This window comes from Harpia harpyja, chromosome Z, assembly GCF_026419915.1.
Source record: "Harpia harpyja isolate bHarHar1 chromosome Z, bHarHar1 primary haplotype, whole genome shotgun sequence".
Classification (NCBI taxonomy): Eukaryota; Metazoa; Chordata; class Aves; order Accipitriformes; family Accipitridae; genus Harpia; species Harpia harpyja.
In genome coordinates this window covers 14,223,428-14,232,966 of record NC_068969.1, presented here as the reverse complement: position 1 = coordinate 14,232,966, position 9,539 = coordinate 14,223,428, and the positions used below count along the sequence as shown (strand labels likewise).

Genomic DNA, 9,539 nt, shown 5'->3' with positions numbered 1-9,539 from the left:
TCCCTTAGCGCCCCGATGCCGCCCCCCGCCTTGTTCCCCTCAGCGCCGCGGTGATCCGCTTCCCCCGGTTCCCCTCAGCTCCCCACTGATCCCGCCCCCGGTTCCCCTCAGCGTCCCGGTGCCCCCCGGCTCCCCGTAGCCCCCCCGCTCCGCTCCCTTTCACCTTCCCCTATCCCCGGTTCCCCCATAGCACCCCGTACCCCTCTCGGTTCCCCCATAGCCGCCCCCCGTTCCCGGTGCCCCCCGGTGCCCCCCGGTGCCCGGTCCCCGCCGCCATGAGCGAGCTGAAGGACTGCCCGCTGCAGTTCCACGACTTCAAGTCGGTGGACCACGTGAAGGTGTGCCCCCGGTACACGGCCGTGCTGGCCCGCTCGGAGGACGATGGCATTGGCATCGAGGAGCTGGACACGCTGCAGCTGGAGCTGGAGACGCTGCTTTCCTCCGCCAGCCGCCGCCTCCGTGTCCTGGAGGCCGAGACCCAGGTGCTGGGACCGCAGCCGTAGGGGTGGCTCACCGTCCCGCTCCTTCCCGCCGAGGGGGCTGCCTCCGGTCTGCCCCTGCGCAGCGCCAGGTGCGGGACCTGATGGAGCATCGCTCTCTTCCAGATCCTGACGGACTGGCAGGACAAGAAGGGTGATCGGCGGTTCCTGAAGCTGAGCAAGGACCACGATGTGGGCACCTCTGTCAAGCACGGGAAGCCCAAGAAGCAGAAGCTGGAGGGCAAAGGCGGCCACGGGACCGGGCCCGGCCCTGGCCGGCCCAAGTCCAAGAACCTGCAGCCCAAGATCCAGGAATACGAGTTCCAGGATGATCCCATTGACGTGCCCCGCATTCCCAAAAATGATGCTCCAAACAGGTGCGTGGGTGTTGGGTGGGCGTTGGGATCATCTGTCTCCTTCCTTGGAGCACCTGGCGCGAGGGCTGCCTCCAGCCCGAGGGAAGAGGTGCCCTAGAGAGAATGGGGGGGGTGTCAGCTCCCACGGGCTCCCCTGCAGCTCTCCCTCACAGTTCATCCATCCTCGCAGGTTCTGGGCATCAGTGGAGCCGTACTGTGCTGATCTCACCAACGAGGAGGTCAGAGTCCTGGAGGAGCTGCTCAAGCCACCGGAGGATGAGGCCGAGCATTACAAGGTGAAAACTCCCGATCCCACCCGCTGCCTCCTGAGCCCATCCCCAACCCTCTCTCCCCGTTCCCTCCCGGCCCTCGGCCACTCTGTCCCCTCCTGTGCCTCATAGTGAGTGATCCTGCCTGGGGATGATGCCGTGGTGCTGGGAGGCGAGGCAGGGAGGGCTCCGGGAGCTGTGCTGAGCCCTGCTCTTGCAGATCCCGCCCCTGGGGAAGCATTACTCCCAGCGCTGGGCCCAGGAGGACCTGCTGGAGGAGCAGAAGGATGGAGCCCGGGCGGCGGCAGCTGCCGACAAGAAAAAAGGCGTCCTGGGGCCGCTGACCGAGCTGGACACCAAAGGTGCCCTTGTCCCCCACCTGCCTTTGCCCAGAGGGGCTGTGAGCACCCGCGCCCAGCGGAGCTGAGCCCTGGCCCCTCGCCCTGCACCCTCGGGGTAGAGGCTGCCCTGCTCCGCTGCTCACCTCTGCGTGTTTGGGGTTGTTTTGTTCCCCCTCCTGCTTCCGCCCAGACGTTGATGCCCTGCTGAAGAAATCGGAGGCCCAGCACGAGCAGCCAGAGGATGGGTGTCCCTTCGGGCCCCTGACGCAGCGTCTCCTGCAGGCCCTCGTGGAGGTGAGGGGGCTCCGTGGGGCTGTGCCACAGCCTCGCTCCGTGGGGCCGGGCCGTGGCCTGGCTCGGTGGGGCAGCAGTGCCACGGCCTGGCGCGGTGACCCTTCCCTCGCGCTCCGCTCGCTAGGAGAACATCATTTCCCCCGTTGAGGACTCCCCCATCCCTGAGATCGCCGGCAAGGACTCGGGAGCTGATGGTGCTGGCACATCTCCCCGCAGCCAGAACAAGCCCTTCAGGTGAGCAGCTAAGGTGGCCCCGGAGCTTGGTGCTGCCCGTGGGTACGCCGAATGTGCTGGTGCCTTCCCTGCCCCAGCAAGTTGCAGGAAGAAAAGGGCTTGTGGTGGGCAGCAGCCGCTCTCCGTCCCGGCAGCGTCCCCCACACCAAGTCGCTGGAGGGGCGGATCAAGGAGGAGCTGGTGGCCCAGGGCCTGCTGGAGTCGGAGGACCGGCCGGCCGAGGACTCGGAGGACGAGGTGCTGGCCGAGCTGCGCAAGAGGCAGGCCGAGCTGAAGGCCCTCAGCGCGCACAACCGCGCCAAGAAGCATGAGCTGCTGCGGTGAGAGCGGGCAGGGAGGTGTTGCGGGCAGCGGGCTGCCCGGCGGGGACTGACACCCCCGTGTATGTCCCCTCCCCGCCCCAGGCTGGCCAAGGAGGAGCTGCACCGGCAGGAGCTGCGGCAGCGTGTCCGCATGGCCGACAATGAGGTGATGGACGCCTTCCGCAAGATCATGGCCGCCCGGCAGAAGAAGCGCACGCCCACCAAGAAGGAGAAGGACCAGGCCTGGAAGACCCTGAAGGAGCGGGGAGAGCATCCTCAAGCTGCTGGACGGGTAGCGGGGGCCGAGGACCCCCCCTCTGCCGTGGACCTCAGCAGCCGGGGGTGGCGGCTGTGCCCCTGTCACCCACAGGTTGCCGGCATGCCCGCACCCTGCCTGCGCTCACCCTGCTGGTGTGGGACGGGGGTGTCGCAGCCCCCCCACACACCCTGGGCCTGCTCAGCCTTCCCACCCGGGTGACGCGTCCCGGCTGCTGTCCCCTCACTGCACGGGGCTGTCACTGACCCAGTCTGGGGACCCTGTGGAGAATGGCCCCCCCCGGCCAGCGGCTTCCGCTCCTGCCTCCACTCCCCCCCCCCGCTGCGATCCCCCAGTTATTCTGGGAGGGTGACATCAGCCAGGCCACTGCAGGGGGCGGATGTAGTGGTTGCTGCAGTGTGGCTCCCACGGTTCCCTGTCCCTCCCCACGGCCCCGGGGGCGGGATCCCGGCCCCCACCCGGGGTGGGGGGGGGGGGGCGGCGGCCGGGCTCTCCCATGTACTGCTGGTTTCCGCTGCCGTGCGCGGGCAATAAAGGCAGCCCGGTGCAGGCGATGGTGTGGTGGCCTCGGGGACGCCGTGGGGCAGAGCGGTGGGGGGTGTGGGGGGGCGGGGGCTGTCCCGCAGCCCGCTGTTGGGGTGTACCCCACGCGTGTCCGCCCAAGAGACCGCGCTCGCATCCCCGCGCTAGATGCCTGCCCCGCCCCGCCCGACGGCGGCCTGCTCCGCCCACCGCCCTCCCATTGGCGGCGGTTGGGCGAGGCCACGCCCCTCCCCGTGACGTCAGCGTCGGCCGCTGCCGCCGCCGGGAGGAGCCGCCGCTGCTCGGCGCGGGGCCGGGGCCGCCGCAGCGCCGTCGGTAAGGGCGGGGCCCCACGCGCGGAGCCGGTGCCCACGCGAGAGCCCAGCTGACGGCGGTGGAGGTGGAGGTGGGGGGAGTGGGTGGGGGCACCGCCACGGGGTACGCAGCCCTGTCGCCACGCGTGTCCTGCCCGGCGCGGCTGTACCAGGTGACACGCGTGGGGGAGGCGTGAGTGGGGACCCCCCCCAAGCACCCACGCGTATGCTTCTGCCCCTCCCGTTGCCCGCCCGCCCGCCCCGCGCCCGCCTCATAGGGCAGGCGCGGGGCGGGCGGGCAACGGGAGGGGCACAGCGTGTAGTCCCCCGTGGGGGCACCCCACGCCAGGAGTTCCGCGCGTGGTGGGGAGGGGCTGGCCGTGGGGCTGGAGCAAAGGCACAGAGCTTGTTCCCATCACCCCATGATGACAACCACCGATCACGTCCCCTTGGTACCCCCGTCACTCCCCCCACACACATCCCAACATCCCTATGGCATCTTGGACGCCACCCCCCCCACTCTGCTCCAGCACGCCAACGTCTTGTCCCCACTCGTGTCACAGGTGGGAGTGGGTGGCCCCACAGGGCACCATGCCGCTGGGGCAGGATGGGCCCAGCTGGAAGAAGAGGACCGAGGACATTCGGCGCATCTACGACTTCCGTGAGGTCCTGGGCACGTGAGTCACAGGCGGCGGGAGGGGGACGGGACACCAGTGACAACCCACTCGCGGTGCCGGATCTGACCCCTCCGGCTTTGCCAAATCCGCTGTGTGGAACCGCGCCAGCTCAAATATTGGCCCAAGGCTGGGCTGGCACACGAGGCCCTGCGCCGCTGGGTACGGGCAGGGGTTTGCGGTGCTGCCTGCCCTGCCTGCCACCTCCCTCTGCCGCTGGCCGGTTCCCTGTGCCGGCAGCCATGCCGAGGATGCGCGGTGGTGGTCCCCCGGCTGGCAGAGGGGTGCCCGGCGGTGCCCAAAGCACCGTAAGGCTCTTAGGCTGGATTAGCAGGTTAATTACGGCAAGGCTTAGGGCCCGGTGGGGCGCAATCAGGCTGCCCGCCACCTGCCCCACCTGGGCACCGCCGACGGCTCTGTCCCGGCTCCTGCCGGGCACCTTGGCCTTCAGGTGGCCCCCGCACACCTCCCGGCGCAGGGCACGGTTGGCCCTGCTTGCCCTGGATGGCACGGCACGGGGCTGCTGAAACCCACCCGGGGGCTCAGCCCTGGCATGGCTCAGCTCTGGCTGCCGGCAGCACCATGGCTTTATCCTGCCTGATAAAGGGACAGTGCAGCCGCGCCAGGAGGGCCAAGGGATGCCGGGCGCTCCATCCCCGGCAGGGCCCATGTCCGGCCGTCCTGGCGGATGGCTCCTGCTCACTTTTCTCCTATAAATAGCTGGACTTTCTGCCCGTCACCATGGCAATCGTGGCATGGTGGCAGCGGTGGCTCCGGCCAGTGGCACCCCCTGCCCCGCTCACCCCTCATGCCCCCCCCCCAGGGGGGCCTTCTCCGAGGTGGTCCTGGCAGAGGAGAAGGCGACGCGGAAGCTGGTGGCCATCAAGTGCATCGCCAAGAAGGCGCTGGAGGGGAAGGAGACCAGCATCGAGAATGAGATCGCCGTCCTCCACAAGTAGGGGCTGTCCCAGCGCCAGGGTGGGGGTCCCACTCTGCGGCCCCCCACCCCCCCCACCCCCAGCAATCGGCATGGCTCCCCGCTGCCAGCACCCATCACTGGGTGTTATCGGCAGCGCCCAAAATAGCCGGCAGCACATGATGCCCCGTGGGGCTGAGCCTGGCTGCTCCCTGTCCGGTGGGGGCCGGGGTGGGGGGCAGCTGGAAGCCCCCTCACCCTGCCACACCTCCCCCCCACCCAGGATCAAGCACCCCAACATCGTGGCCTTGGATGACATCTATGAGAGCAGCACCCACCTCTACCTCATCATGCAGCTGTGAGTGACGTCGGGGGGGTCCAGAGGGGCTCGGGGGGGGGCCGTGCTGACCGGTGCTTGCCCAACCCCGCAGGGTCTCGGGGGGGGAACTCTTCGACCGCATCGTGGAGAAGGGCTTCTACACCGAGCGGGACGCCAGCGCCCTGATCCGGCAGATCCTCGACGCCGTCAAGTACCTGCACGACATGGGCATCGTCCATCGTGACCTGAAGGTGAGCGGTGGCGGGGGGGGGGACACACACAGCCCCCCGTCGCGGTGGCAGGGAGGGGACCCCCGCGTCACCCCTCCCTGACCCCCCCCATCCCCGCAGCCCGAGAACCTGCTCTATTACAGCCTGGATGAGGACTCCAAGATCATGATCAGTGACTTTGGGCTGTCGAAGATCGAGGGTTGTGGCAGCGTCATGTCCACAGCCTGCGGCACCCCCGGCTACGTGGGTGAGCGCCTGCCACGGGCTGTCACCACCCTGGGTGTGGGGTTGGGGTCCCTCCCTGGGGGTTGGGGGCCCCCCTCACCCCTGCCGTCCCCCCCAGCCCCCGAGGTGCTGGCGCAGAAGCCCTACAGCAAGGCAGTGGATTGCTGGTCCATCGGGGTCATCGCCTACATTCTGTACGTACCCCCCCTCCCGCCCCCTCCCCTCCACGGGGGTCCGGCCCCCTGGGGCCACCCGGGGCCAGCGTCCCCCTCCCCGCCGCCCCCCCAGGCTTTGTGGTTACCCCCCTTTCTACGACGAGAACGACGCCAAGCTCTTCGAGCAGATCCTGCGGGCCGAGTACGAGTTTGACTCGCCCTACTGGGACGACATCTCAGACTCGGGTGAGCCGGGACCCCCCCCCTCACCGGGGTGCTGGGGGCTGGGATGCCGGCACAGTGTTGCGGTAGCTGGGGGGGTGGTGGCAGGCACAGGCGCTGACGGCTGCTCCGTGCCCCGTCCCAGCCAAGGACTTCATCCAGCACCTGATGGAGAAGGACCCCGGCAAGCGCTTCACCTGCGAGCAAGCCCTGCAGCATCCCTGGTAAGGCGGGGACCTGCCACTCTCTGCTCCCCCCCCCCCCCCCAACTCACTCCATGGCAGCCATGGGGCATGGTGGGCCCCCGCTGACCCCCCCCCCCTCCTGCCCCAGGATTGCTGGGGACACAGCCCTGGACAAGAACATCCACCAGTCGGTGAGCGAGCAGATCAAGAAGAATTTTGCAAAGAGCAAGTGGAAGGTGAGCAGGGGATGCCGGGGGGGGATGTGGGGGTTGTCGGGGGGGGGTGTGTGTACAGGGGGGCCCCCTGTGCCAGATGACGGACGCTGTGGGGTTGGCAGCAAGCCTTCAACGCCACGGCGGTGGTGAGACACATGCGGAAACTGCAGCTGGGAACCAGCCAGGAGGGCCCCGGGCAGACGACTCCCACCAGCCCCAGCGAGCGGCTGGCGGGGGGCACCAGCAACGGTGAGCCCCGACCCCCCCATCCCCATCCCGCAGGCCCTGGGGCTGCCGCCAGGCTCTCACCCCGCTTCTCCCCGCAGGGTCGGACTGTGGGTGCCTGCCCGCGAGCAGAGCTCAGCGCCTCCCACCATACTGACCACGGCCCCACATGGCCGCATCCTGGGGGGGCTGTGGAGGGGGCCGGGGGGCATCCAGCCCTCCCATGGACACAGCGTGGGGTGGGGGGCCCTGCAGTGCTGGAGCCAGGGAGGGGACGGTGTGGGGGCACGCTGCCCTGCTCACCCTGGGTGTGTGGGGCTGCCCCCCACCGCAGGCTCGCAGCAGAGCTGTGTCGGGGCAGGGGCAGCCCCCAGGACCCCCCCAGCTCAGGGCGGCGTCCCAGGCCCCCTCCCACACCCCCTCCTTCCTCCCCACGCCTGCCCTGGCACTGTCCGTCCGCCCCCCCCCGCATGTTTAAGGAGAATTTTCCAAATGGATGTTTCTATTTTATTGCTTGTAATAAAGGCAAGAGGCCAACGCCGCTTGGCTCGGCTCTACCCTGGGCGGGGGCTGGACACAGCCCTGACCCCCCCAGCCTCACTGCCCAGGGCAGCAGCTCCTCCCGAGCACCCAGTGGGCAGGGGACAGGCAGCTGCCCACACCCCTGCGCATCCCAGGCTGGGAGCAGGCGCAGCGATCCCCCCCGCAGCCGCTGACCCGGGGGCTCTGTCCCTCCTGGGGTGGCCCTAGGGGGGCTCTTCCTCATGGCTGCCCTTGCCTCGGCCCCCCCCAGCCCGATCCCGGCTGCCGGCTGGCTGCTGGCCCTGGTGGAGGTCGGCGCAGAAGAGGACCTGGCGTGGGGAGAGATGATGGAGTGGGCACAACGGGGGTGGGTGGCGAGGGGTGGGCCCTGGGGTGCCTGGGACGGGGGTACTCACTGCCTGCGCCCAGCCAGCACGGGGGCCCCACAGCCCCCGGAAGAAGTCGCCTGCGGAGAGAGGATGAGCGCCAGCACTGGGACCACCGTCCCAATCCCCGTGGGTCCCACGTCAGGGCCCAGCCCTGCCCTCACCGATCTCCTGGTGGGCCCGGGCGGTCAGGCTCCTGCCGCCCAGCGCCGTGCTGTAACGCTGCCGCGCAATGCGCCAGACGTGGGTGTCCACCGGCACTGCCTCCGCCTTGTCCAGGGCCATCAGGCAGACGCAGTCGGCAACCTGCCGCCGGGCAGCACCGTCAGCCCCCGCCGCCGGCCCCCGCTCCCCGTCTCCCTGTCCCGGCACCCACCTTGGCACCCACGCCGGGCAGGGCGCACAGCACCCTCCTGGCCTCGGCATAGGGCACGGTGCGCAGCTGGTGCAGCCCCTCGGCACCAAGGCCCTCGGCGATGGCCCGTGCGCTCCCGCTGATGAACTTGGCCCGGTACCCGAAGCCCAGCGCCCGCAGCCGGGCCTCGGTGTCAGCGCCTGCGGAGCGGGACGACAGTGTGGGGACGTGGGTGGGGGGACAGTGGGGGAGGCGGCGATGGTGGGGTGGTGGCGGACCTGTGAGCGCCGAGAGGGAGGGAAAAGCGTGGAAGGGCCGGGCGTCGAGGCGGCAGAGGCGTCGGCCGAAGGCCCGGCAGAGGCGCTCTATCATGGCGGTGATGCGGGAGATGTGGTTGTTGGAGGTGCAGATGAAGGAGAGGAGGCACTCAACGGGGTCCTGCCGCAGCACCCGCACCCCTGCCGGCGGGACGCGGTGAGGGGGGATGCCGGGCGGGTGCCGCGGCCGTCCCCCGTGGGGCCACGGGGCCGCCTCACCTGGGAAGTCATCGGCCACCTTACGGAAGAGGGGGTCGGCCGCCCCCCAGGCGCGGTACAGGGCCGGCAGCCCCACGTCCAGCTGGAAGTAGTCGCGCAGGACCCGGTCCGTCTCGGCACCGTCCGGCTTCGCCGCCTCAGCGGGACGCCCGTCGCGGTCGTCGTCGTCGTCCTCGTCGCCGTACACCGTGTACCAGAGCCGGTCCCGCTCCTGCCTCAGCGTCCAGACTCGTCCCCCCAGCACGCCCGTCCAGGCCCCCGGGCTGCTCTCCCACCACCTGCCGCACACGGGGACGTCGGGGCCGGGGCTGACCCGACCCACCCGGCCGCGGGACGCGGGACCGGGACCCCCGGGGCCGCCTCACCGGAACGTCTGTCCCGACGACAGCACCAGGTCCAGGCGCAGCTCGGCCGGCGGGCAGGGCAGGCAGCGCCAGAGGGACGGGCAGGCGGCCGGGGCGTCCCGCAGCTTCATGGCGGCCGCGGGGGGCTGCCTCCCCCTGCCCCGGGGACACGCGGGGGAGGGGTGGGGTGTCAGGCACCGCCTACCTCCGCCGCGCCACCCCAAAACTCCCCTCTGCCCCCAGAGCTGCCGCAGGACCCCCAGCTCCCGCCTGCCCACGGCCACCCCGCACCCCCCAACCCAGCCCCACGCCACGGCCCCACCATAGAGTTCACCTCCGCGCAGGCAGAGCGCCCGCCCGCCCGCGACGCTCTGGCTCAGCTTCCGCCCGCGGCCCGCCCGGCCCCGGAAGCGCGACCCGGCAGCGCCCGCACGTGTCCGCTCCTCCCCCCCCGCCCCCCCGCCCGCAGCGGCCGCGGCTCCGCAGCGGAGGTTTATTTTCTAAGAATCAATAGATTTTTTTTCTTCCTTCAAAATAAATACAAACAACGTCCGAGCGCGGGGCCGGCGGGGCCTGGGCCCGGGGCGGGGCGGGGCGGGGGGGGGGGGGGGGGGGGCAGCACGGGGTGGCGGGGAAGGGAAG

The 9,539-nt window shown here is 70.5% G+C and overlaps 3 protein-coding genes across 4 annotated transcripts; 2 read left to right on the top strand and 1 right to left on the bottom strand.

Moving 5' to 3' along the window:
* Positions 1 to 39: 39 nt before the first annotated feature.
* TADA3 (transcriptional adaptor 3) lies at positions 40 to 2,713 on the top strand. Its single transcript, XM_052777631.1, is given in 9 exon segments — positions 40 to 482; positions 606 to 856; positions 1,026 to 1,131; positions 1,325 to 1,466; positions 1,636 to 1,739; positions 1,864 to 1,973; positions 2,108 to 2,293; positions 2,378 to 2,540; positions 2,542 to 2,713. Coding segments are annotated over 9 exon segments (1,299 nt in total). The 5' UTR covers positions 40 to 275; the 3' UTR covers positions 2,572 to 2,713.
* Positions 2,714 to 2,753: 40 nt separating this feature from the next.
* Positions 2,754 to 7,291, top strand: CAMK1 (calcium/calmodulin dependent protein kinase I). Of its 2 annotated transcripts, none has more exons than XM_052777628.1 (12): positions 2,754 to 3,410; positions 3,952 to 4,065; positions 4,886 to 5,017; positions 5,262 to 5,336; positions 5,410 to 5,548; positions 5,648 to 5,774; positions 5,871 to 5,946; positions 6,041 to 6,153; positions 6,275 to 6,353; positions 6,463 to 6,550; positions 6,652 to 6,778; positions 6,856 to 7,291. In XM_052777628.1, the coding sequence occupies exons 1-12, from the start codon at positions 3,049 to 3,051 to the stop codon at positions 6,909 to 6,911; spliced, it is 1,488 nt and encodes a 495-aa protein (XP_052633588.1). In that variant the 5' UTR covers positions 2,754 to 3,048; the 3' UTR covers positions 6,912 to 7,291. The 2 variants fall into 2 exon arrangements, with proteins under 2 accessions (XP_052633588.1, XP_052633589.1); XM_052777629.1 differs by lacking the exon at positions 2,754 to 3,410 and adding an exon at positions 3,432 to 3,561.
* OGG1 (8-oxoguanine DNA glycosylase) lies at positions 7,248 to 9,065 on the bottom strand. Its single transcript, XM_052777633.1, has 7 exons — positions 8,919 to 9,065; positions 8,554 to 8,831; positions 8,296 to 8,475; positions 8,039 to 8,217; positions 7,827 to 7,968; positions 7,693 to 7,742; positions 7,248 to 7,605 (listed from the first exon to the last, which is right to left on the bottom strand). Exons 1-7 carry the CDS (start codon positions 9,026 to 9,028, stop codon positions 7,501 to 7,503), a joined length of 1,044 nt encoding a protein of 347 aa, XP_052633593.1. The 5' UTR covers positions 9,029 to 9,065; the 3' UTR covers positions 7,248 to 7,500.
* Positions 9,066 to 9,539: the final 474 nt, after the last annotated feature.